The 27,670-nt window shown below is 37.7% G+C and overlaps 1 protein-coding gene across 6 annotated transcripts in view; it reads left to right on the top strand.

Annotated features, from left to right (window-relative positions):
* The window catches only part of Smg7 (SMG7 nonsense mediated mRNA decay factor), a 65,004-nt gene that overhangs the window by 2,043 nt on the left and 35,291 nt on the right, over positions 1–27,670 (top strand). For 4 of the 6 annotated variants that reach the window (XM_052200814.1, XM_052200818.1, XM_052200819.1 and 1 more), the window contains exon 2: positions 23,349–23,487. The exons of 1 other annotated variant lie outside the window; for it this stretch is intronic. In XM_052200814.1, the coding sequence (XP_052056774.1) occupies positions 23,384–23,487 (104 nt within the window). In that variant the 5' untranslated portion in view covers positions 23,349–23,383. Of the gene's footprint in view, positions 1–21,013; positions 21,091–23,348; positions 23,488–27,670 lie in introns of all 6 variants that reach the window. One more of the 6 variants, XM_052200815.1, reaches the window with a different exon arrangement.

The following is a 27,670-nucleotide window of genomic DNA, read 5'->3' as shown; positions in this document are numbered from 1 at the left end:
TTACACTGAGCTGTGAATATAAGTGCTGTAGACAGAAATAGGAACTACCTGGACAGTTCTTAATCGTAAGGAATATGCATCATAATATCCAGACTACAGACTAAAGTAATTATCACCACAAAAGGTACCATGTTGATGAGTCCTAGATGACCTGAGCAGTTGGGGGAAATGAGGAAAAGCTCTCTCTGTTCAGCTGCTCATTTAGGCTCCTCTGATTCATCGGCTGTCTGGTGATCCCTGTATGTAAGGCACTGTACCAACCCCTAAGAATAGAAAGTAAGAACTCCACCCTCTTACAGAACTTACAAGTTTGTTAAGGCTTAAAAGAAAAGAACACTTAAACTCTTAAGGATGGACTCTTCTGACAGCTGTGGATTAAGAAAGGGAGATTCTAAATGGAAGCACATAGATTATAAGGAAATGGAGAGGAGAGAGTGGTGTCTGGTTAGGCGAGAATGCTGGGTGCTCTGACTGCAGAGCTTGGGTGGAGTTTAACTTGTTTCTCTCACAGATTCGGAAGGTCGTATAGCTGGTGTGTAAAGACAGATTCCAATACTTGTCTTGGAGCTTCATGTCAGCTCTCTGCGCTGCATGTCCACGCTCACTCTTTGTGAACCGATGACTTTACATAGTGAAGCTGAGGCTTCACTGGTGAAAGAAGGGAGCATGGGGGAGTCTATCTTGATAGAAAGTCAGTAAACATGAGCAGGTAAATATACTGTAAGGCCCGTTGAAATGATAGAAAGGAAAATAAGACCATCTATTTTTATATAAACACAGGAAAACGTATTCTGTAATCCGATGCTGAAAGGGTCTTAAATTTTATGATCTTTAGTTTATAGATAAAATAAGAATTAGAAATTTTGTGATGAGGGACATAGCTTAGGGATATAGCTTCATTTGATACAACATGCTCGCCTAACCTACACTAAATAAAACTGAGTGTGATATAGTCAGCCTGTAAGCCTGTCATTCTGGAAGTGTGAACGGGAAGATCAAAAGTTCAAGGTCATCCACTGTTTAGCAAGGTCAAGGCCACCCCGGGCTGTCTCAGAGAGAGAATTCTGAGATGGCTTGTTAAGAGGCAGTTTGTATGTTCACAGCTTTGAGAACATTGCTGTGTCGTAAAATAGGTGGGCCTTTAGGGCTTGAAACAAGGTAGGTCTTCATGAGGAAAGTGCTGATACTTTTAATGCAGAGATAGCTGGCTCTCTCTGAGGCTTCTGAGCCCTTGTATCCTCTTTTGTATAAATCTGCTTGGAGGGAAGAATTACCCTTAGGTTATGGAGTCGGTGACAGACTCTGAAGAATGAATTAAAATGGAATGACAACTACATCTCCAGCTGCAGTCCAATAGACAAAAAGAGAGAGGCATGAGATAGAGAAGCCCTTCCAAATTTCTCAGAGCTACTTTTATTTTTGTAGATCTGTCCTGAGTAGAGAAAGCAAATCTTAAGTCTGATACTTAGAGGCACATGCAGGAGGAAGGGGACCAGTAATAAGCATTTGTGCTTGCTTCAGTTTTCCTCTTAATTTCAATTAAAGACTACTGAGGGGAGACTGGAGACTCTTCAAGGATACGCTACCTTGAATTTCTTTGAAAATAGAAGCTTTCTTTTTAAAATGTAGATTTATTTTTATATGTATGGTGTTTTGCCTGCATTAATGACTGCATTCATGTACAGTGATCATGGAGGCCAGAAGAGGGTATTGGATTCTTTGGAACTAGAGTTACATGTGGTCGTGATTGACCATGTAGGTGACGGGAATCTAGCCTCTGAGCAGCGGCCAGAGTTCTTAACTGTAGAGCCATCGGCCCAGCCCCCAGCATAGCTGGGTTTTTTATAGAAATGAGGGGAGGCAGCCTGTGACCTTGACTATAGGAAGAGTTTTGTTGCTTACCTTCGTTAGTGGGAGAGGACCATTACTGGACAGTTTTTTGTTTTTGTTTTTTTAAAGCTTTACTTATTTATTATATGTAAGTACACAGTAGCTGTCTTCAGACACCCCAGAGGAGGGCATCAGATCTCATTACGGATGGTTGTGAGCCACCATGTGGTTGCTGGGATTTGAACTCAGGACCTTCAGAAGAGCAGTCAATGCTCTTAACTGCTGAGCCATTTCTCCAGCCCCGAAAATTTATTTTTCTCTTAGTGAAATTTTAGTTTGTTAGAGTAAGTGAGCAGGGATATCTAATGTTGAAATGGTGGGGTAGTGGAAATGTAGGAGCAAGGTGGCACTTTCAAACAGTGAGACATATGATGGTGGTGGTAAGAACAAGAAAGTAGGAGACTCAGCATTAAAGGAACTGAATTCATCTCAAAGAAAAAACATAGATGAAAAGAAGAAAAGCCCTGTAGAAGGAGAGATGATACTGTGAACAAGACTGCAGATTTCTTTTGTTAGAAGAAAAGTATCCTTTTCCTCTCCTAGTAGACTGGCACACTCCTGCCCAAATAGATGTTGAAAGACTTAATTTTTATAAAATAATAAATGTCCTTAAACATATTCTAGGCAGGAAGCATTGTGAGTATATTACCCAAATCGAAGCAGAAGTCAGATTCTTTCTCTTGATATAACAAAATGACAGCTTTTTTTTAAAAGACTGACACTTCCTTTAGTAAAAGGGTGGATTGAGTTTAGTTTTTCTGTTATGTGCAGAAGGGTGAGAGTAGGCTATAGATGAGATTATAAATAAGGCATACTATACTTTAAAATAATTATTTTTTAAAGAGTTTGGAAATCACATGCCAAAGGCACTTTCTTGAGTTTCTATTGCCGTGAGGAAGATCATGACCAAAAAGCAGCTTGGGAGAAAAAGGTTTATTTTATCTTAAACTTGACAGTCCATCATCATACAGGGAATTCAGGGCAATGATTGCCGCACAAGTGATGGAGGTGTTCTCTTACTGGATTGTCCTCCGTGGCCTACTCAGCCTGCTTCCTTATACCATGAGGACCACTGCTCCCAAAATACTGGTCCCATCCACATCAACTGATCATGAAAATGCCCTAAAGACTTGCCTATAGGGAAACTATAAAAGTGATGGGGACACTTTCCCACTTGAGGGTTCTCTTCCCAGGGGACTCTAACCTGTGTCACTTTGACAAAAATCTAACTAGGACACATAGAAAACTGTAAACTGGGGGGTGGGGGTGGGGGGGCAGATATTAAAGTATGAGAAAGAGAAGACATCAAAGTTGTAGAATATGAGAAAGATTAATCATAGCCATAGACAATGCCAGTCTTAACAGGTCAAATCCTATTATAAAAAGTATCAGAGTTATTACCAAATAACCTCTGCTGTCATTGTGAGAGGTATTATTCTTACTTTGTATACTTTCCAACTTTGCTTTTTTCATTATTCTGTCTTAAATTTTCTCCCATGCTGGGGTGTTTTAGTGAAATCAGTATCAAGTTGATTCCCTAGTGTTAGATTCTTTTACAGAAATGGTCCATAAATGTCTGCTTTGTCAAGAGTTGATACCCTCTGTTGAAAGTTCATTCTAGTGTCATATTCCATGTTAGAAACTTCAGAGCCAGAAATAAAACAGCAGCCTTAAACTTGTCTTTGAGGCAACAGAAAAATGGTTGTCTTTTGAATTGGGAAGAAAATATTTTCATGTTATTGTAAGATAAAATGCATCATGGTAAATCTTGGCTAAGATTGGATAACAGTAGCAAGCATAATCATAGACTGGTGAGAGAAGCCAGGAAGATAGACCATTGGGGGAATAGATAACTAAATGTAGTGGGCTCTACTTTCTAGACTAGTCTGGTAATACTGAGTCAGATAGGAAGCCTCAGAAAGACTTGTAAGGTATACACTGGTAAATCCTTGTGGTCCACAGAGTTTGGTGTGTTGTTTCTCCCACGTACCCACTCCTTCCCACCACTCTTAGTCTCCCTAGGATGTGAAGTAGCCTCCATTCCAGAAGATCAAACATGGCTGATCTATCAAATATGGCAATTAAAAAAATAACTTGAGGCTTAGAAGTTTTTGTTAAAATGTTAATAGCACTTTGTTTGCTTGGGTGTTGAGTGGCCGAATTACCGCCTTTGTTAATTTCTGCTTCCTTTGTGGTTTCAGTTGAATTGAAAATGTATACTTCCTGTCTTAGCTACGTTTCATTCCTTGCTTTCGCACAGCTGCTGTCATCTGTCTCTATGATGGAGGAAGCAGTCACTGAGCTTTTTGTTGGTGTTTTTAGTGGGTAAGTCATAGTAAGATCTGAATCCACTAACACAGCCAGTTTCCTATGAAGCACTTGTTGGGGTGGAGAATGGTTCATACTATAAAAGGACTAGTTTGTTTTATACTGTATTGTTATTGAGTCTTCAGCTGCTATGTCTCTAACCCTGGCTAGACTTTTGAATTTTTATTGTGTGAATTTTGTGCCTGAAAGTTTAGATGGACTAGTTTAATTGATTGTCTTGTTCAGAGACGAGCAGACAGGTATATTGAAGAAAGTGGTTTGTTCTTATGCATGCAGTTTTCTGTGAAGGTTTATTTAGTTAGTGCCAAAGAGTCTGGGAAATTATCACTAAGAAGAGCTAATCATCAGGAAAATAGACGTGTCACATGGTAAATGAGAGCTTGTAACCAGCTCCTTGCTAGTTAACATGCAACTGAAGTTGCTCAGGAAAGTTGTTTGATGCCAAATTCTTAGTCAGTAGAAACAAGAGGTAACTCATTGTTAAAATTTTAGAAATCTCAGGTACACTAAGTAACAACTCTGGTTGTCTGTTTTGTTTGTTTGTTTGTTTGTTTTCTTGATTGCTTCATTTTGAAAGGGTTTTTTTCAAAGCTTGGCACTTGGTTGACATAGTGGGCCAGATATGCTTCATTGGGATGGATGTGGTTTGTCCTGTGCATCTTGTGCCATTAGCAGCCTAGCCTCCTTAGCCTATACCCACCAAATGCCAGTATCATTCTCCCGCAGTGTCACCATACATTGGGAGGTGTTCCTTGGAGTGTAAATTATCCACCAGCTGAGGATACTGATTTTAAAAAGTATATATGCATAGTATTATTAGCTTTACATCTTATAGCAAATAATTACATAATCAGCTTACAGAGACAACAGGTTTATTTCAACTTAGTTTCTGGAGGTTTCAAACCATGGTCAGTTGTTTCTGTTGAGTTTTGGCCTGTGGTGAAGTGCAAAGGTATAGGGGTGTGTGTGTGTGTGTGTGTGTGTGTGTACTCATGTTACAGTGGCTGGGAAGCAGAACAAGAGATTCATATCCACATCTCCTTTGAGGGTACACATGTGCTCAGTGACCTAAAGCCTCCTATGAGATGCCCCCCATAACCTCCCAGAAGTGCCAATCCAGAGACCAAGCCTTTTCCTGTAAGCTATGGATTATTTCTTAAGCTTTCTCATCAATTTTCCCTTAGGCAGTACTAAGCTAGCTACCATATTCCTACTTGTAGACACGTGTACATATTTCACCTTGTTTTTGTAAATTTGAGTTTTGCTCTACTGGCAGTTACTGAATATTGCATGTAGAGCATCATTCCAGAGCTTTTCAGTGGCAAGTTTAAAGTTACTGGAGACACATGAGTAGCCGGCCAACTTACTATGTGCTGTAATAGAGAAGCAGGGGTAATATATGGATGTAGGGATGCTGCCTATTCCAGTAGATGGAGATGGGTGAAGAGGGCATCTTGGTGGAGATGAGATTTCATGTAAATATTGAAAGATGAATGGGAGTTTTAAAGGGGGGTGGATTGATCACTTCATATTGTACAAATAGGCTGAACATGCTCATACATCTTTTTTTCACATACCTTTTAAAAAAATTGTAACTGCCCTGATGTAATGCATAATATTAAATATTCTGACCAGGCACAAGTCTCAGTCTCTCTCTCTCTCTCTCTCTCTCTCTCTCTCTCTCTCTCTCTCTCTCTCTCTCTCTCTCTCTCTCTCTCTCGTTTTTTTTCCGAGACAGGGTTTCTCTGTGTAGCCCTGGCTATCCTGGAACACTCTCTGTAGACCAGGCTGGCCTCGAGAACTCAGAAATCTGCCTGCTTCTGCCTCCCAAGTGCTGGGATTAAAGATGTGCACTACCACCGCCTGGCTACAAGTTTCTCACAGGAGAAGCAGAGATGTGAAAATGGCAATTTGAAGATTTGGTAGCTGGCCTGGGTCTTAAGGGGAAAGCAATTAGTTAGGTCTTGTCTGGAAATCGCATCTTTTCCTCATGCTCTTGACTATACCTACTTTTCCTCCATGACCTATTTCGTTTGTAGTGTTACTTTCTTTACTAGTGTCTTCTGTGAAACAACCTTGTTTCCCTTAAAAGCCTGTTTTCATTCTGAGTTTCCCTCTGAATTCTGTTGTTCATGCTTTTGTCTTACTGCTAAAGTTCATCCTGCTGCCTATTTATTTATCCTTTCATTGTACTCCATTTTTTTTTGCTGTCGTTCTTTGGTACTGATATCTTCAGAAGTGCCAAAGACCTCATAAGGACCCAATCTGCGAACTGTTTTCCTTTCTTACATTACACCTTTGTTCGCCTTCTGATTGTGTGTCTCTCTGGAAATTACAAAAAGAGACCATGCTTTCAGCTGTTGAGGTTTTCTTGTTTGTTTGTTTCTTTGTTTGTTTTGATACAGGGTCTTACTGTGTACCTCTAACTGACCTGAAACTCATTCTGTAGATCAGGCTAGCCTCTTAACATAGACCACCTGCTTCTGCATCCTGATTGCTGGGATTAAAGTTGGTGTACCACTACCCCTTGCTTGGGTAGCTTTATTAAGCATTCATGTACTCAGTTACCATATAACTCATACTAGCTATGATTTATACACACAGACACATAGAAAGTTCTTAAGCTCTGCTGCTTTCAGCAGCCTATTCTGATTTCTCAGTCCTGTTTTGTTGTTCTGTCCCATTTCACCAACCATTGGCAAAAACAAAGACATGCCCTATTATTTTCTGCCCTGTCCTTTCTCTTCTCTTCTCTTCTCTTCTCTTCTCTTCTCTTCTCTTCTCTTCTCTTCTCTTCTCTTCTCTTCTCTTCTCTCTCTCTCTCTTCTCCCCTCCCTTCCCCTCCCCTCCCCTCCCCTCCCCTCCCCTCCACTCCCCTGTTCTCTTCCTTTTCCTGAGACAGGGTTTCTCTGTGTATCCCAGGCTGTTCTGGAACTCCCTTTGTAATCCAGGTTGGCCTCGAGCTCACAGGGACCGCTTGCCTCTGCCTCCTGTGTGCTGGGATTAAAGGATAAGCCACCACCACCCAACAGCATTTCTTTTGTAGATACTCTCTACCCACAGACTTTTACTGTCATGAACCATCATTCTTTAAAACTCATCAAGCATACTGTCTAAATCATGGTGGTGGTCTTGGGTGGATGATTGGTCTAAGAGGTCATTCTTTCCTTTCATAGACTCATAAATCCCTTAATGAAATGGGCACAAAGATAAAAATGAATGCAGTTGAATATTCTTTAAAATGTATAATTTCATCTGGAAGTGGTGTTGCACACCTTTAATCTCAGCATTTAGGAGACAGACACAGGTGGATCTCTGGTCTGTGTAGCAAGTTCCAGACTACGCAGCGTGTCTCAAAACAGGGGAGGGGGGAAGCAGTGTAATGTCTGTCATTCGGTTGCCCTGAGCAGTTCACTTACGCTTTCTGTGCCTCATATCTCTGTTCTCTTATCTGTGAATTAGAAGTAATATGTCTGTTGCATAAAGTTGTAGAGTGTTAATGTACCAAGATCGGTTCTGGTATATAGTAAGTACTATATGTTTAGGTGTTTATAATCTGAAAGTGTGTAGCACTGACTAATCATTTTGTGCCTCTTCCTTCTGGACATTTGTCATTTGAGAAGTCTTACTGTGAGTCTTTTGATTGTTTTAGTGCTGTAGAAGTTACTTAGAGGGAAAGGGGTTTATTTTAGCTCACAATTCTATACTACAGTCCTTTCATTTGTGGGAAAGTCAAGGCAGCAGGAACTTGAAACAGCTATTCACATAATATCCACGGTCAAGATTGATGAGGAATGAATGCATACATGTTTCCTTGCTTAAGCTCAGCTCATTTTCCCCACTCTTAGAGTTCAGGACACCTCCCCATACACGGGGAGTGATGCTTTCTACAGTGGGCTGGGTCTGCCCGCTAAGTTAAGAGGCCAACTCTACCCAGGTAATGTTGTGTCAGGTTGACAGTTAAAGCTTATCGTCCCACTGTCATATCAAACTCTTTTTACTACAGTGTGAGTTTGAAGCCAGTTTGGGATACATGAGGCCTTGTCTTATAATAAAGAAGCTTTATATCCATCGCCTTTTTCCCATACAGTTTCTTAAGCTTTCTCATTGTCCTCGCTGGAGGAGCTCCCTGGGATTCTGTCCCTCACCTCACCCACCCAGGTTCAGCCTTCAGTTAGTGAGTTCTCCTCATTTCTTTACCCTCCTGAGTGTTTGTACCACTCTGGAAGTGTTGCCTTTCACTTGTTTTCCTTTCTCCTCACTGGTTCTGTCCATGCTGTCCGTGTTTTACTCTTTCCAGCCAGTACCTTGTCTATAGTTCTTCCCTGGAAACAAGAAGTTCTGACCGGATTTTAAGTACTGCTCATTCCTTTGTTATTTGTAAAAATGGAATGTAGATATGAAAAATAGTATAAAATTCTGATTCTCCTTCAGACTAAATTCTTTTTTCTTCAGACTCCACACCATCTGTCCTACCACAAATTCATACATATTTTGCATTGGTTCCAAGTTAATATTGAAGAAATATTTATGTATGGCTTTTCCTTAATTGTACCCCTTAATCTGGCATTGTTGACCTTTCATAAAATAACTTATCTACTTCAGTCATTGGTGTCAGGAACAAAAGCAAAATGATTTGCCCATTGTCTCTGAACATGGCATATTTATTTCAGATTAAAACTATAGGATGTTCTCTCTTCCATTACGTGGTTATACTTTACCTTTTAAATGATGACTTCCTTATTTTCTCTATTGATTTCTTTTTTTAGTACTGTATTTTTAATTTTTCTATTTTCATGTATTAGTCACTGTAGCTGGATTGTAATAGAGGATGTGGCCTGTCTGTCTGCCAGTCTATCTAGTATTTGAGGATAGGATCTCCACACCTGGTCACATGTACTCTACAGTTAGCACAAGTCTTCACAGGCAAGTTCTCCCTTAGGGATACAGTGAAAGCTTCCAAACATGAACACATAAGTGTGTTTGTTTGTTTGTTTTTCATTTGGGAGGGGTCCTTATTTATTGGTGGTTGTATTCATTTAAAAAAAATTTATGTGTATGGCTATTTGGCCTGCATGTATGTCTGTGTACCACATGCATGCAGTGCTTACAGAGGCCAGAAAAAGACACTGGGTCCCTGAACTGGAGTTACTGATGGTAGTGAGCACACATGTGAGCTGGGACTAAAACTCGGTCCTCTGGAAGAACAGCCAGAGTTCCTAACCACCCAGCCATCTCCCCAGCCATCTCTCCAGCCTGAGGGGGTGGCAGCAGTGGCCGTTGTGGTATGCTGCTCAACTCAATTTGAACTCTTGAGTTCAAGTACTTCTGCTTCAGTGTTGTCAGTGCTGGAGTACAGGCATGTGCCCTTGTGTCATTGTATCCAGCCTGGACAGACATAGTTTTAAAGCATGTGCGAGTAACCAAGTTAAATATTAACGAGAAAGGAATGTAAGAGGAAGGCAATTCTTTGGGATATGCAGGATTTGAGTTTTCTCTTCCTTTTAGTAAGTAGGCTCATTTTTCATTAATCTTTATTATTCATTTGGAATACTTGTAAATTATTTGGGAAATAAAGTTTAGCAAGTGAAATTCTGAAAAGAAATTTGGATTGTAGGACTTATTTTATAGCACTGTCAGCTCCTGTGGTAAGAAGGCAGGGCATAGCAGGCGCTCTGGGTGGGCTTGGTTCCCAGCTGGATACTGCTCCCCAGCTGGTGCTGGAGATGGAACGCCCCACCACTGAATACCCCTTTGCATTACAGTTCCTGGGGGAATTTCCTTTTGTTGTCGTCCATCTCAAGTGATAGCCATGGTTCTGAAAGACTTTTATTTATTTAACTGTCAGTGATGCATCAGTTTCCTCAAAGCCAGTGTTCACAGACCACAGAAATGGAGTTCTTTTTCTTCTCCAGGTGTAGTGTTTCAGGGCTATTGTCAGTTATAATGTGATATATAGGATTTCAATAATGTTTCTTAAATAATTCCATTTTTATTAGGCTGTCACCTAGTTATTTTTATTTTTTGATAAACTGTACAGCAGAGTTTCTTTTTTTTTTCTTTTTCTTTTTTTTTTTTTTAGTTATGAAATTGACTGAAAAACTTGGACCTCTTTCATTTGGAAATTTTCTTATAAGTGATGAAAGATAGAAAGCGTAGTGTTAAGAATTAGCATAAATAAGCCGCGCAGTGGTGGCACATGCCTTTAATCCCAGCGCTTGGGAGGCAGAGGCAGGCCCAGGCATATTTCTGAGTTCAAGGCCAGCCTGGTTTACAGAGTGAGTTCCAGGACAGCCAGGGCTACACAGAGAAACCCTGTCTGGGGGGTGGGGGGCGGTTGGAAGGGAAGATTCAACATAAATACATTTCAGTATTCAAGAATTTCATGGGCATCTCCAAAACTTTGCATGTGTGTATGTATACAGCTTGTGGAATGTATCTTAAAGTATATTTACTTTTACTTTCAATATCTAATCCTATAAGATTACATTTCTTAAATTTAAATAGCAAAAATATCATTTGTCTTAACATTTGTTCTTTAATGAAGCAAGATTAGGACATACTGAGAAACACATCTCAAATGATAAGGTGTATTGGTTACGAATTCTGCCTTAAAGGATGAAAAAAGAAAACAACTCAGGCTTATTTTCTAATTTAAAAATAATTTGGTTGACTAAATTTATATACAAGGGTCTTTTTTGTAGGCTTCTTAGGACAGCAGCGTGGTGTACCAAACTGACTTTAGAAGGTCTTTGAATTAAAACTGCCTTAATTTTTGTGTAAATTGCCCTAAGTTCAGGTCCCTGACCTTACATACTAGCAAGGTAACCTTAAACCTCTCAAGTTTTAATTTTATTGCTAGTGATCATGATAGTAGAATTACATGAGAAGCTGTAACTTTCTTATGTAAAATCCAATTTAGTTTACATAGGCAATGAACCTCTTTTCTGCCTTGACTTGATTTTTCTAAATTCTTAATATATACTATTTCATTTTTAAATGTGATAATATAGCCTTTGAGGTAAGTGAGGGGTCTGCAGTGTGAAATGAACTTCTTCATTGTATGAGGCTACCATCTTACCTTATTAATATAGTTTATACTTTCAAAATGCCTTTATGTAATTGTCTTTGAATCCCTACAATTTGTGAATATTTTACTATATGAGTTGATGAGAACAAATTAAGGATTCACATAGAACTGCAGACTTTAAAATGCTATTATTTATTGGACTCAGTGGAATTATAAGAACCCATTACTTGTTGAAAAAAGCAGAAAAGCTAGAGTTAGAGATGGCATTCTTTTGAAGTTAAGGAATTCAGGCAGCCACCAGAAACAAGAAAAGGCAAAAATGCTGTTTCTTTCCCAATCTTGAGAAAGAAGTGCAGCCCTTCTCCATGGTGACCCCTTGGTTTTAGTACACTGGAAAGCCTATTGAGCTTTTGATAATGTATTTCATTCTAGGCCACAGATTTATAGTAAGCTGTTAAGCAAAACTAAGAAATTAAAGCAGTGTTTCATAGAGCATTACAAAGTTTAAAGTATTGATTTTGATCCCAGCAGTGTTTAAAAGCACCTGTTCCTGTGCAGCCTTACCAGTGCTGAAGGTTCTATGCATCTCAGTTTTAAAGCAGATCCTTGAATGTTTTTACTTGTATTTATATAATACAAAGTAAACCTATCTAGTACCTAGCATATATTGGAATATATTCTGCTGGTCAGCATTCTCTCTTAGGCATGCGGATTATCAGTACTTCGGAGACAAAATAAATCTAAGAGCACCAGATTAAACTGGATCTTTTGAGGAATGACAGGCGCTTGGTGTATGACATTAGCTGGCCTCATTCTCATTCTATAGTCCATGCTGTCCATCCTCTGGGGCTGGGATTACAGATGGGCACCATTCCGCCTACGAGTAAAGCTGCATTCCTTCATAATTTTTAATGTGTTAATGTGTTATGAACATTGAAGCAGGAGGCGTAGTTTGGTGTTTTCTTAGAGAAAGAAAAAAATTGATGCTATTCTTTCAGGTTTTTATATTCTTAATCTTCCTCTTAATACATATTGCTTTAACCAGGCTACAGTATGGGCATTGCCATTCTTAACGAGCTCCACCTCTAAGGTCTTAGATTCAGCCATTCCAACCACAGCCCCTTCCTTCCTCCATTAATCTGCTCCTGCTAGGTGGTGGTGGTTATGCTGCTAGCCGCAGCAGGGGAGGCAGAGGCAGGCAGATCTCTTAATTTGAAGCCAGCCTGATTTACCAAGTGAGTTCCCAGGACAACCAGGGCTACACAAAGAAACCCTGTCTTAGTCAGAGTCTCTATTCCTGCACAAACATCATGACCAAGAAACAAGTTGGGGAGGAAAGGGTTTATTCAGCTTACACCTTCCATGTTGCTGTTTATCACCAAAGGAAGTCAGGACTGGAACTCAAGCAGGTCAGGAAGCAGGAGCTGATAGCTTGCTTCCTCTGGCTTGCTCATCCTGCTTTCTTATAGAACCCAAGACTACCAGCCCAGAGGTTGTACCATCCACAAGGGGCCCTCCACATTCATCGCTAATTGATAAAATGCCCCACAGCTGGATCTCATGGGAGCACTTCCCCACCTGAAGCTCCTCTCTCTGTGATAACTCCAGCCTGTATCAAGTTGACACACAAAACCAGCCAGTACAAATCCTGTTTCAGAGAAGGGTAAGGAGAGACTTCTTACATTCTGATTTTTTTTTCTTTCTTACTACTTTTTTTTATTCATCACCCTGTCTTGTTTTTCCTGCCATTCTTTTGATACTGGTTTCCTTTCTTATCAGTATCCTCTCCTTCATCCTATTGCCCTTTCTCGTTCATCTAGAAAACTCCAATGTTGAATGATTCAGACAGTCTGCTGCTTTGGGTAACCTGTCATTTAAAAAGTCTTCCTGACTAGTTAACTGTCACGTGCCGTCTTCAGTTGTATTTCCCCTTATTGGCTTGTCTAAATTTTTTTTTTTTTTTTTTTGAGACAGGGTTTCTCTGTATAGCTCTGGCTGTCCTGGAACTCAGGCTGGCCTCGAGCTCAGATGTCTAATTCCTTATAATAATTATTTTACATTTTTACTATTTCTTGAAGCTTTGCTATTAGTAGATGGCCTTTATATCAGATGTAAAAGTAGAAGTCTTTTGGTAGCACTGATCTTATTCCTGGATCCCCCTCCCTATTTTGGCTTTTCCCTTCCCTCCATATTACCGTCATATTGTATTTTGTTTTTGAGACAGGGTCTCATATGTAGTAAACCTTGGCTAGCCTGAACTCCCTAGAGGTCCACTTGCCTTTGCCTCAAGTTCTGGGAGTAAAGGTGTGTACAACACCACGTCTGCCTGATGTGTTTTATAACAATGCATTTTTATAATAAATCTGACCTGTTGCTAAAAAGCTTTGATGATTAATTTGACTGTCACATGGGTCTTAGGTTAGCATTGATTCACTTGTAATCTTAAGTCATACCTGTTGTCTTCTTGTGTGCCATTGAGACTAGTATTGACCAGCAGTGAGGAGTAGCTTTAGAGGGCTACTTGTACTTCAACATAAGTAGTAACATCAGTAATCAGATTTAGTTTTTTATTTTATGCAAGACTATACCAAACACTTTATTTTGAATTTCCATAGCAATCCTATTAGTTATGTACCATTGTTATTTGGTTTTACAGACAGGCAAACAGACTTAGAATAGTTAAGGCTGATGTCATTCTGAGATTGGAAGAGTTGAGTTTTGAGCCTGGGAGTTAGTTCAGAGTCAATAATTTTAACTATGCATCATTCTGACTGTCTTTAATTTTATATAATTTTCTTGGGATTATAAGACTTTAAAGTAATCCCCTAATGTTTATACATTATGCATTGCTATAAAGCATAACATTCATAATTGCACATATGATCTGACAAAATTTATCAATCCCAACTTTTAAAGTGCATTTTTTATTTTCTAAGGAAGTAAAAGAGTAATTTTTTGAAAAGTTTACTGATGTGAGCAGAAAGAGGAGGTTCTTTGAAATTCATTGCAACTGCGTAAGAATGGAAAAAAGACAGGGATTGTGGTGCTTTAAAAGCTAAAAGACTGTAAAGATTAAGGATGGGAAGATAAGAAAGCATACTCAGTCTTCAGTGGTAAAGAGAAAAAAGTACTTTTTAAGCATGAAAGGGATGGAGACCTGTCAACGATAGCTATGTGTTGTGGAACAGTGCCTCCAATTTAAAATAACCTAGATTTCTGCCTCTGAAGACACAGTCGAACCTTGATTCTATCTGTAATTTGCATCTCTGACCTCCTTTTCCTTCACCTCATTCCACTGCAATTAGAAATTGAGTATAGATGTTGCCAGTATCTGTGATGAAGTAGCCACAATTTCTGTTCTCTCTCATTAGCTCCACTTAAAACAGAATTAGAAAAGTTACTAATGGCTCCTAAATTATGTATCTGGCTCTAACTGAGTGGGAACCTGGTACATCTGTAGCAGGAAGCAAGTTCTGCCTTATAAATTGAGGGGATTACTTTAAAACTAGAAAAATTCATGTTAGGTTTCTAAAATGAATATTAACTAAAGAAAATACAATAAGTATTATGCCCTTGATGTGCCATAGACACACATAGGTATGAGAGGCCTTTCTGTATTTCTCCTAGCTAGGAGGATAGATGTGGGAATCTGTGTTCACATGCCAGTAGTTTATTACATGTCAGTGCTATTAGTTTTATCTAACTAAAGCTCGTGTTGTAGCATTAAACCTTCATTTCTTTTTTTTTTTTTTCCCCAAGACAGGGTTTCTCTGTATAGCCCTGGCTGTCCTGGAACTCACTCTGTAGACCAGGCTGGCCTCGAACTCAGAAATCCGCCTGCCTCTGCCTCCCAGAGTGCTGGGATTACAGGCGTGCGCCACCACCGCCCGGCAAACCTTCATTTCTTTACTTCTTTGTATCTGAGAGTTTGATATCTATGAGCCAACCATAGATTGAACAACATTGGCTTCTCATCACTGTTTTCTAAATAATATAAGAACTATGTACATAACATATAGTACCAGGTATTACAAGCACTGTAAAGGTGTAAAGTATATGTACAGATATTTTTTTCCTGTTTTGGAGTGTGAAGCCCATTCTGGGTATTAGCATGGAGTCTGGGCATGGTCACAAGGAACCCTAGCTAGTTCTCTTTAGCCCCTTTATAAGGCACTAGTCCCATTTTCGAGAGCTTAACCTTCATATAGTATTCATATCCAAGAGTCAGCATCTCTTAATGTTTTTGCACTGGAGATTAAGTTTCAGCATTCATTTGGAAGGAGATAGTATTCAAACGAGGGCTAGTAATTTAAGTTACTCCATTTCTAAATTTTCTTCTAGACATTTTATAGCCTAAGTCTGCAGTCTATTTTGAATTAATTTTGTATATGTTATGATGTATTACTTGAGGTTGTTTTCTGGGTAAAATTTTTCATTCAGTATCATGTTCATTCACTATCATTAATAGTATCGTTAATTGAGAAAAAATTTTTTTCTTTTAAATTCATTGGTATTTCTGTTAAAAATTGGCTATACACAAAAACATTCACATACATACATACATATATAAGTGTCTTAGTGCTCTATCACTGTGAAAAGACATTACCATGGCAACTCTTATAAAAAGAAAGCATTTAATTGGGACTTGCTTATCGTTTCAGAGGTTTAGTCCAGCATCATCAAGGCAAGAACATGGCAGCTTGCAGGCAGACATGATTCTGGCGCTCTAGCTGAGGTCCGGCATTCAGATCCATAGGCCCCAGCATGAGAGAACCATTGGGCCTGAGCTGTGCTTCTGAAACCTCAGAGTCCATCCCCAGTGACACTTTCAACAAGGCCACACCTACCCCCAAAAGATCATACCTAATTCTTCTAAGTAGTGCCACTCCCTGATGACTAAACATTCAACTATGTGAACCTATGGGAAGGCAGGGGAATAGGGGAGATGCATTGTTATTTAAACCACCACAATAAGTATATCAGTAGATGCTGATTTCTGACTCTTGAAATTAATAAGGTATCTCTGTATTTCCACTCACATTCTGTTGATTACCATAGCTCTTTAGTAGGTTTTGAGATCAGGTAACATACTAATTCCTAAACTTTACTTATTTGGAAAATCATTCCAGTAATAAATGCTTTTGTCTCCAGATAACCATGAAACTCACCAAAAAACACATACCAGGGGTTTTATTAAAATTGTGTTATAACTATAGATCATTTGGGAGTAACTCACGGGTGGTATTTTTAAACAATGACTTTGGTTCTCACCTTATTTTCTGTGTATGTTCTTCGTTTCATATGAGTTTAGTGTGCCCTTCACAGCTTCGTACAGTGGGTGCTTACTCAGCTCAGTGCTGTCAGACCTTTCTCTTCTGTAGAAAGAAGAGGGCCTTGATGCTGCCTTTACTTCACATTGGCCTCATTTTCATTTGGTTCAAAACCTTACCAAATTTCTATTGGGATTGCTCCTTTGACTTTTGGTTCTTTAGAAATACATTTTATAATGTGACCAGCTAACCGCAGCTGGCTTTCTGTAGTGGTTTGTGTTTATATCTAAAGACTTATTTTGTGGTACAGGTTATTGTCTGTCTTGTGACTTTATGTGCACTTGGAAAAAGTGTGTCTTGTTTGGCAGAATATTCTATAGATAATAATTAGATCAAGTTGTTTTGTAGTATTGGTCTAACCTTACTTGGCTTTCTGCCTTGCTTATTTACTGAAAGGTAAATTTTGAAGTATCTAATAATTGTAGATTTTTCTGTTTTCTTTGTTTTTCTCTATGTATGTGAAAAGTTTTAACAGTGTACTTTCATTCCATTTACTCTTTTCTTTGGATGCGTGTGTGTGTGTGTGTGTGTGTGTGTGTGTGTGTGTGTGTGTGTGTGTGTAGAAAGGATGTCATGTAGCCCTTGTTGGCCTCGACTTTTTAACCCTCCAAAGTCCTAGGGTTAGTGATAAATACTGCTGCTATGCATGGCCGTATTACCCTACACCCCCACCTTTTGTTTTTTTGTTTTTTGTTTTGGTTTGTCCTATTGTGAAATGTCTACATTTGTTTTAATCTCTATCATCTGTTTTGTTGTTTTTTGTTTAAAATAGACAGTGATTTTAAAGTAAATTTGAAACAAGAAGTAAAGCACTATTTTATGTTTACTCACAAGTCTGTTTATGGAAATCTTAACCTCTTTGCTTTGTTTTAAGTTTTCATTTGGTATGTCCTTTCATCTTGAAACCTTTCGTTTTAATACTCTTTGTGAGTATTGATCTGTTGGCTTAAAAGTTCCTTTGCTCTTTTACTTCTGAAAATGCTTATTTTCCCTTCAATTTTGAAAGATGTTTTTGCTGGCTATAAGATTATATAGGTTGAAGTTTTCTTTTTTGTTGTCCTTGCCTTTTTTCTGATAGTAAATCAGCCATGGTTCTTACCTATCTTATTCCCTATAGGACACTTTTTTCTTTGTTTTAAAAGATTTCTTCTATTAAAATGACTCCATAGGTTTTTTTTTTTCCTTTTTTATATAGTTAAAGTTTATTGAGTAACTTAATCTGTGGGTATATATGGTTTTCATCAGTTTGTAGAAATACTTGATCTTTTCAGGCAAATTGAAAATCTGAATTTTGGTCATATTTAAATAACAAAGATCAAGTTTATGTTCTGTTTGATCTTTATTTATGAGGCTGCTACCAAAGAAAGTGGAATAGTGTAAAGACTTGACACATAACAGCCCTTAAAATGGTATTTTTGACCTTTTTCTAGGAACAGCATTTGGCTGTAGACCAGAGAAAGCCATACAATTTTTGTGATGTCTTAGTTTCTTCCACAGACGTTCTACAGTTGCCATGTATGTATGTGTTATGTATGTATTATGTATGTATGTGATAGTTCTTCTATAATATTCATGCATGAAATTAAAGACTGCCTATGTTTTATGGTAATTCTCTTTTTAACCGGATCATTTCTAAAATTTCAGTGGGTTGTAAGAGAAGAGGGTATAGAGAAACCTCCTAAGAGCTTGATCTAGAAACTTAAAAATCAAGACAATTTCCTAGAAACTTTTTCAGGTTTAAGAAAAGGAGACTTGTAGGTGGATTGTATGCTGATAAATAGGCAGCTTAAATCCTAAGCAGTAGTGTAATATTTATAATTAAGGTTTGACTGTCTGACCCATTGAAAAGTGAAAGGTTCTATATTATGAAAATGTTTAGGCTCTAGAATTCTGGGTTTGAATTCCAGTGCTAAATCTCGTAGCCTTCTGCAAGTTTCCTATGAAGTATGTCTTTTTATATTCAGAGAAATCTCAAGTTGCTGTGGAAAAAAGCTGAATGATTTATGTATTTTACATTTTATGTGCTATAGGCTCCAAGGGATTATTAGTTGTCATTCATTCTCTATAAAGTCACTGTTAATTTCTTCTAGTTCAGGAACTTTTTCCCTTATATGTTTGTTTGGTTAGGGTACTGGGAACTGAACCCAAGTTCTTTATGGTAGGCAAATACTCTACCACTAAACTATGCATCTCTATGTCCCCCACTCACTTTTTTTAAGAATTTCATTTTAAAGCAAACTGGTTTTGACCTTGTATCGGAGTGCAGGCTGCTCTCAGGCATCTGTTCCTTCCACAACAGCCCATTCCCAGTCATACAGAGCATTCGTCAACTTCCTGTGGCTATCAGGAAATGGTTTTTTTTATATGTATCTTAAAAATTCTTTTGTAAGTTAGAAGTGACTGAAACAGAAGGATTGCTGAGTTCAGGCCAGCCTATACTCAAGACCTTGTCCATACTCAGTCACAGTTGAAGACTAGCTATAGTCTTATTATGCCCCGCTTTAATAAGATTCTCAGTAACTTCCACATTGTTAAATCCAATGGTCAGTTTGTACACCTGATCTTTTTACCTGTCAGCCTTTATTTACAGATAATGCTTTCTTGATGCTCTTTTTTTATATTTGACTTCTAGGGCAACTATGTTCAACAATTTAATATTTTCTATCCTGTACTCTGTATTTTCTAACAATGCTGTCCTAGGCTTTAAATCATGTTTATATACTGGTGATTCTTCGATGAACACCAGTACTCATAGTGTTTCCTCTAAACTGTATATTCCTAAAGCCCTTGCGTATTCAGTAATTTCAGATCTTATCATTATCAAAAATAATAGATGTTTTAAATTTATCTGCCAAGTATTGTTGACCCTCCCTCCATGAACTCTTTCCTTCTAACACCTATTCCTATTGTCTTCTCTATTAGTAAATGCTAAATTCTCCCAGTTTTGCTTTTTGTTTGTTTTTCTGTTGAAAAGCATAGGCCTACCTTGGACCATCTACCATACCCCAACATTCGGTTATTTGACAAATGTTATTTACTAGGGCCTGATCACATCTACCATCTCATCATTGCTGCCCATTGATAAGTCACTCAGGGAGGGCTTAATGTAGCAGCCCAGTGGAACAAAGGCAGGTCATAATAATGTCTTCAAAAGCTCCAGAGATTTTTGCTCTAAAGTCCTTCCTCTCTCAGACTAGCTCAAGTTGGTGCTGACATTCATGGTCTTAGATGGCTACAATAGTTGAGAAACTCAGGTCTCTTTTTGAGTGTTGTCTCATCCTCAGCTTCATTTCTGTGGTGATAGTGTTAGAAAAGGGCAAGCACAGATGCAGATCAAGTGTCTGTCAAAGGAAGTGACAGGACAAAGCCCTGTATCTTCAGAGTTGAGAACATGCAGATGTCAGGATGTGTGTGGTTCATTAGGGCCAAAATAATGGATCATAGGGTCTATATTATCTGTATTGGGTTTAGTTGATCAAATTATCTGAATATGAAACCCATTTCTTAATCAGATATAAAGGTCAATAAAAAGGAATTGTCTAGATAAAACTAAAAATGTAGGATAAGTAACCGTTTCTGGTAAAAATTTCAGAGACCACCTCTAGAGAATATTCTTTGTATACCATAATACATAGATTCTTTTTGTAGTTAGCTCACTGTCTTAAATATTGTTGCTGATAAATTAACTTGCTCATCTCCCATATTGTCTTCGTGTTGCAAGTTATGCAGTACCTCTTTGGACTTTGTACCTCTCTAGTCAAAATGTATTTGATGCTTTACATTATGTAAAGGACTGGTGATGACTTGGTCCAGTGTCAGAGGATAGAGTCATATACTCCTGTTTTCCTTTTTAGATTTAAAAACATTCTCAGAGCACTTTTAGGTTCTCACTGAAGGTATTTCTGTTGCCATAGTTTTCTTTACCTGTTTGTTCTACAGTTAAAATCATATATTTAGCTGTGTCAGATTGGCTTTGTTCCCTAAGCAATATGCATCAAGATTTCTTTCTCCCTTTTCATGTGCTAAAAATAAACAGTTGTATGGGTGTACCACAGATTTTCCACACATTGTAGGACATCTTGGATGCATCCAGGGTTTGATAATAATGAATAAAATTGTTGTAATTGTCTGTGTGCATGTTTGTGTAGAGATAAATTTTCATTTTATTTGTGTAGGTGCTAGAAGCACAGTTTCTGAATTGTGTGACAAGCATAAAGTATGAGAAACTTTGCTCATACTTTATTTTCCATTGGCTGTTTTTACTTTGTGCTACTACTAACAGTCAGGGAGAGCGCCTGCAGAGCCACAGACTCAACAACACTCTGGCTTTGTCAGTGTTCTGAACGTGACCATCTAATTGTATAGAGGGGTCTTATTGTTCTTTAAATTTGTATTAACAATAGTTTCAGATCTATTTCCTTTTTCATTTTTACAGAGATTTAGTGTTCTGTTAATCCTACATTTGTTATTCATATATACAAATATGAGATTACTTCACCATTGTCTTTTAAGGTAATCTTTTCTGAACATTTATCATAATACTAAGTTGCTTTCTTTTAATTTTTTCTCTGTTATAAGACATTTATCCATTTTAATGTAGATTGCATTTCCTGCATACTTTGGGAAGATTTAGGGGTTATTACAAAGAAGTATTTTTAAAAAGCTACTTTAAAAACTATTGCTTTGGTATATGTCACCTAATATAAAAAATTAAGATGAGAAGAAATAACTTCTGGTTGTTGATGGCGTAAACTAAATTTCTTATTTAATTATGTGAACTCCTGAACTGTCTTATTGTATGCCTCAGATGTGTTAATTTCTGTAAAGTCAATTTACTGATCGATACACACTACATAGATCCCACTATGTAGGAGTGATAAGATGATTTTAGAAGGATATGTAAGAATGAAAAGTTGATTTTAGAAGGCTAAGTGCTCGTGTTTTTCTCTTATTGTAAAAGATGGCAATCCCTAAACTTAAAAGTCTTGTTGTTCTTGGGTCTTGGATTTTTTTTTCCTAAAATACCTGCAAACTAGTATCAAGTTTTGAGTAAGCAAAAGTTTAGGATCATGACTTTAAATTGAGACTCCATCCACACTGATGTATATTTATTTAGGTGAATATCTAGTAAGCACCGTGCTGTTTGGCGATACACACACACACACACACACACACACACACGATTGAATAGACCCAATGTTCTTTAGTGGAAATATTTGTAAACCAAATGATTTATTTGTTTAGTGCTGCAGGGAAATGTGCACACGTACTGGAATAACTGAACAAACCATGCCTTTCTTACTCAGCTTTTAAAATCCAAGAAACAGTTGCCCAGATAAGAAAAATGGGAGTACATTTCAGGTTGAGTGAGGGGAAACAAAACAAAACAAACCCTACAAATAAAGATGCGGATACTGAGAAGCAGATGCGGATACTGAGAAGCAGATGCGGATACTGAGAAGCAGAAAGCAAGAAGTTCATAGTAACAGAGGCTGACTGGGTCACAGCTTTACCATGTGACTTGCTAGGTCAAGGAAGTTGGAATTGCTTCATCTCATTCTTTCCCATGAATATATGCTTTGAAAGTATAGCAACAAAGCCTCTCTGTTAAGACATACTTGAGTGCTAAACACGAAGTACCATACCTTCTGTTCTAAAATCTATTAGTATGAGTTCCTAGCTTCATGTTCCTAATTTGTAGAAAAAAGATATTTGCATTTTTTGGCTTATTGGGAGTTGTGATTAACTATAAAAGGTAACAGGAAATGCAGTAATAGGTAACTTTTAACTTTTTTCAGTGCTCATGGTACTGATGACTTCTATTATTCTCCTTCATCCTCAGAACATCTCAGTGAGGTGGTTTATTTAATTATGTCCATCTTCTAAGTAAACTGGGCAGTAGAGCAGTGATTCACCTTGTTACATGACTAACAAGTAGAGCTTAAGTTGAACCCAGGCAATCTGAATAAGACACTTAGTCTCTTAATGTTCCCATTCTGTGAGAGCACTTAAGTATACTGTCTAGCATATAAGAACTATAAATGTAAACAATGATCAATAGCTAGTAATTAAATCATTTTACCTAAATCATTTGAGTTAATACCCCAGGAAACTATTGCTTTACCTATGGCTTCCGTTCCAGCACATCAGCTGTAGAACAGCACAAGATGATTCTGGAACCATGCTTTTAACCACTACCTTCTGGAACCTGCTTCTTTGTAGATCTGTTTATACATTCTATATTAAATCTCTAGCAAGGATGGTTACCTGTCTTCTCACTGTATATCTATCCTTAATCCAGTACCCTGCACGTAAAAATGACCAAATACTGTTCAGCAACGAGTGAAACCTAAAAAACGACCTCTGCTGACCTTAGAATTTAAACATTATTTATGCCACCTGTGCCTGTGCTTTAATTGCTTTTATGTGGTTTTCTGTTGGTTAAGAATCCATCTGTTTGATGTTACACCTGGGCAGTCTCACCCTGCAGATTGCTGCTGGGCAGGAAACTGGTGTCTAATTCTGAAGCGATCACTCAACTTATAAGCACATGAGGACAACATATAGGATCTAAAACCAAAATCTTTTAGAAATATACACAAAACAACATTTAAAGGTGTTTAAAGAAACTAATATAAAAAGAAAAACCTTTGCTATTTTTCATTTGCTTTTTGTATTAAGTCATTTCAAATAAGTTTTTGAAAGTTTTTTCTCAGGGACATTCTCTATTTTTTGTGTTAACTCATATTTTCCTCCTCTCCTCTATCCAGAGTGTCTTAAACCATTCTACCTTGTGAAAAGTTGGATGTTCTTACAGATAGTCATTGTGGGAGAAAACGTTTCATTTAAGTCCCAGATGAGGACCGAAAACTTGAAATCAGAGGAGCATCTGAAATCAAGTAATATTAGGTAGGATAACAATTACAAGGGATTTCTGCACTGTTATTTTCCAGGATGTATGTTAAGTTTCTCATAACTCTGTAGACTTTGAGGAAAGAATGCGTGACTTCTTGAAAGGGGGGGGTTATGCTAAAGATTCTATTTTCACTTATGTGGCTTTATGAGAAATGATCTAAGTTTACTTTGACATTAGCATGTATGTCTTATGGTTCAAAAAAAACTTTTTAAAATGCACTAAAATACATTTCAAGAATGTGTATAGTTAAATGTAAAATTTCTGAGTATTTATAAGCCATAGATATGGATTTCATCTTTTTCATATATAGCATATAGCGTTTCCTTTATTTATGCATATGGGTGGTTTTGTCTGCATGCATGTGTGTGTACCCCAAGCATGTAGTATGCAGCGTCTAAAACAGGGTATTGGGTTCCCTGGGACTGGAATTAGAAAAAGACAGTGAGCCGCCATGTCAGTGCGGAGAAAGGAGCCCTAGTGCTCTTAACTGCTGAGCCCAACTCTTCTAGCTTCTGGAGATTCTGGATTATGAATCCTTTAGAGTTAAAGAAAATTTCTGTTACATATCTAATGATTTAAGTGCAGGTAACATCCATTATGGGTTCTCTATTGTCAGTATAGATGGAATTAAATGTCTCAAAGACCCCTGTAGAGCTGTGTGATAATTTATTGCAGAATATATTATATACAGATAATACATATAATACAGATAATGTATTACAATTCATCTATGTGAAATACGGTTTCAGAATTGATGGTTGTCCCCGTAAGTTGATACTGTGGTGGATGGTGACACCTGGAGCTACTCCCCCCCCTCCCGCCCCCCAAAAACCTGCTTTCTTTTTATAATGCTTATGTGCTCTGGTTCTAGAATTACATTGCCCTTCTACTTTCCAATCCTGTGATAGTGGGACATTTCTTCATTCTGTTCCTGTTTCCTCATCAACAAAATGTATACATTACTCTGTAACTAATGGGATGGGATGGAACGACTGAATTTAAAGTTTTTTTGCCTGTTTTCAGTGCTGGGGGTCAAAAATGGAGTAGTAGCATTCTACAGTTGCTATCCATGTTTTGTTGTTGTTGTTGTTGTTTTTAGATAAGAGTCTTGTCATGTAGCCAGGGCTAGCCTTGAACTTCTGTGTCACCTAGGGATGACCCCATACTTTTTGAATCTTGCCTCCTCTTTCTTGGGACCGCTGGTGAGTTACAGAATGTGTCTTTATGCCAGGTAAAATGTAAGACTTTAATAGATGAAAGCACGACCAGACGACCCAACAAATAATACATTATCAAATAATATTATTAGGCTATTGAAGTTTTAACTGGTGGATTTGCACTCAATTATCAGCAAGATATTTCAGTCATTTGTCATTTGCTTCATATGTAATTGGTTTTCAAGTTTTTAAATGTTATTGTGAAGTAATCATATATACTAGGCTTAGAGAGAAATGACAGAAACCTAACATCTTGACCTGGTTTTGTAATTTCTGTGTATGTCACCATGTTATTTTTTACTCATACTAAAAATATAGTGATTTTATATTCTGTTCTTGAGAACATAGTTTTATTGCATCTGAATAGATTGTTTATTCTTTAGAATTACTTGGAGCTTTTGACTGCTGCTTTGAACTGTTGTCTTTAAAACATTGTGCTCTTTGAAGCAGTAGAGGAAGGGGCACCTGATTTACAGTTAGAATCCAGATCAGCAGGTAGTTGGTAGTCAGGGCTTGTCCTTTGGGAGGCCACGTACAGCCTTTGTCTTAGTTATTACAATCAACCCTAAATGCCTGACTGTATACACTGCAGTTTCTCAACTAGCTCCTAGCCAAGCTAACTGCCTGAAGTGATTTTAGAGTCTTTGCTCTGTATTGTGACTCCCCAACCCCAATCCCCCTTAGTTTCTTTGGGGAGTTCTTGAAAAGGAGTTTTTCTACTTAACAGTATCATCCTTGTCTCATTCCCAGTCTTGACCTGTAATCCGTGCTTTATGCATTTATCATCATCCCATGGTATGTATGTGGCCTGTATGTACTCAGTGCCCTGGATGCAAGGTAGCATAACAGTGCTGTGATTTTCTATTACAGAACCTAATTTTAAACTCTTGAACACATCATGCAAGTCTTCTCGCGATCTGCTGCCTTTCTTGGTTCTTCACCTTCATCGGTAGCTTTTTGACTTTGCATTTTATCTTTGTTTTACTTAGTTTTGTCTTTGCTCTCATCCTTGAAATTCCCAGTTCAGATTGGCCCTTAACAAACTTTATACACATACTCAAAGACTATATAGTTCATGGAGTCAGTGAATCTATGGTATAGAGCAGTGGTTCTCAACCTTCTAAATGTTGCAACCCTTTATTTTAATACAGCGCCTCATGTTGTGGTGACCTCCAACGTACAATTATTTCATTGCTACTTTATAACTGTAATGAGTCATAGTGTAGATATCTGATAAGTGATCCCTGTGAATGTGTTGTTTGACACCCATGGGGTCATGACTTAACAGATCGAGAACACTTATATAGAGCATTGGAGTGTGCAGAGATTTTATACACTGAGAGAAAGCAAATTCCTGTTTGTTGATCTGAACTGGAAAAAACTCATAGTAACAGCATCTTCCCTTAGAATCTCTTCTAAATGACATTCAGCAGGACAACAGTAGCATTTATTCTTTTGCAGGTTTTTAGGGAAAAAAATATTATTAGAAAACTTGCTGTCTAGAGAGCTATAACTGATGTGTTTTCTGTGTGGTCATAAGTACATACCCACCTCATAGTTTTTGGCCTACTGTTTTTCATAATTAATTACAAATTGGTTTTTATATTATGACTGTAATAAGTGAATATTGTAATTATCCCAAATTGTTCCTTAGAATTATATGTTTAACAAAGTAACAAAGTAAAAGCCAATCTTGGCTCTTGCATGGTAGGGAAGGAAAAAAATCCCAACTACTCTAACCACTTCTCCCAAAATAAAAGAAAGTGGTTTAGCATTTGTATGTTTTGTTTTGATAACTGAGTTTAGAATGACTTGATTTTGTTAAAACAGGGAAAGTGGATCAGAAGTTCAAGTAGAAAAAAAAAGTCTTATGTGTTCCAGTACTATGGGCTGTTATTATCATATGTTTGAGTCTTATTTAGTTGATTAGGAACTATACTCTGAAGCCAGACTGCTGAGTTCAAGAACTACTTCTAACCCTGTAGTCATGGACTTGTTACTTAATTTCTATATACTTACGTTTTCTTCAAGTGCAAAATGGTGACAGTAATAGCACATAGTTTATATTAAAACAGTTACTTATACAGTACCTTTAGAACAGTGTCTAGCAATGGTGTTACACTATTGTGCTAGCTCTTGAAGTAGCTAGTGTTTAGAATGCATTAAATATATTTATAGATCTTCATTCTGTTTTTTGAATTGTTCCAGATTGTAGCTTTCAGTATACCTATTATCATTGATCCATATTGTTTTTAGCCCATTATTTTTTTTTCTTTTTCACTGATTAACAGACATAGTTTATTTCTCTTAACAAATAACTTAAGAGCTACTGGGTGCTGTGGGATTCCTGTAGTCCCAGGACTTGGGAAGACTAAGGCAGGGTGGCCATGGAAATTCAAGGCCAGCTGGTGATGCATAACAAACAAAAAGCCCAAAGACAATGTATATAATAGTTTTTAATAACGTTTAACTAGATTTAATTTTGCTGTTTTATTACTAAGAATATGGTGATTTAATTTTTGGATTCTTGGTATATTCATTCTTTTCACTGATTCCTTCAGCTTAAAGTAAGAACAAACAGAAACCTCACCATTGCTCACCTTTTTTGCTAAGGAGAGAGCATTAAAACTTGTCTCATCTGGGTGAGTGGCACTATAGAGGCAGGTGTATACGGTGAATACAAAGACAGCCTGTTCTACAGCAAATTTGAGGCCAGCAGGAGTTGGGGGGGAGATTGGTTTTTGTTTTTAGGTTTTTTAAAGATGCATAGCTCTATATGAGCATTTGCTGTAAACTGTAATATAAACTTTTTGAAGCTCTTTATCAAGAATTTTTGGAGTATAGTTTGTTTTTTTGTTTTTTTTTTTCTATAGACTGGAGAGTATTCATTTTGAGGGAAGATGGGTAAGGATGTGTGGTGTTCTCTCAAGTTGTGTGATCTTGTACTTTTAGGGTCTTA

Source organism: Apodemus sylvaticus, chromosome 12, assembly GCF_947179515.1.
Source record: "Apodemus sylvaticus chromosome 12, mApoSyl1.1, whole genome shotgun sequence".
Lineage (NCBI taxonomy): Eukaryota > Metazoa > Chordata > Mammalia > Rodentia > Muridae > Apodemus > Apodemus sylvaticus.
The sequence above is the reverse complement of the archived record's forward strand: the minus strand, read 5'-3'. Positions and strand labels throughout refer to the sequence as shown.